The sequence below is a fragment of the Pterocles gutturalis genome, unplaced genomic scaffold, assembly GCF_000699245.1.
Source record: "Pterocles gutturalis isolate BGI_N339 unplaced genomic scaffold, ASM69924v1 scaffold23757, whole genome shotgun sequence".
NCBI classification, from domain to species: Eukaryota; Metazoa; Chordata; class Aves; order Pterocliformes; family Pteroclidae; genus Pterocles; species Pterocles gutturalis.
Window position 1 is genome coordinate 1726 of NW_010113438.1, and position 323 is coordinate 2048.

Below are 323 nucleotides of genomic sequence, written 5' to 3' on the forward strand. Positions count from 1 at the left end.
GCCCTCCGGGAAGAAGTGTCCCAAGAAGTACCAGATGGTCATGGAGACCATCGCTGTGGGCTGTACCTGCATCTTCTGAGGCTGCAGAGCTAATCCCTGCAGCCACGCATGGGCATCTAACCAGCTTGCTCTTGCTTCCTGAGCTTGCCCAGCCCTCTGGGAGAGGAGAGCCCCTGTGCAAGGACACAGCAGCTCTGTGAGCTCCCCAAAATCCCCCTGCAGACTCCATCAGCCTCAGCCCAAGCAGCCGCTTTGGGGACACGCAGCTATGCAGCCCTGCAGTCGCCTGAGCCCCAAGCCCCCAGGGAGGAGCTCAGTAGGGG

The 323-nt window shown here is 61.3% G+C and overlaps 1 protein-coding gene across 1 annotated transcript in view; it reads left to right on the forward strand.

The window, feature by feature from the left end:
- Nucleotides 1-79, forward strand: part of IL17B (interleukin 17B) — a 1743-nt gene extending 1664 nt beyond the window's left edge. The window contains 2 exon segments of the mRNA XM_010074509.1: nucleotides 1-2; nucleotides 4-79. The exon segment at nucleotides 1-2 is cut by the window's left edge and continues 176 nt beyond it. Coding sequence (XP_010072811.1) covers nucleotides 1-2; nucleotides 4-79 — 78 coding nt within the window.
- Nucleotides 80-323: the final 244 nt, after the last annotated feature.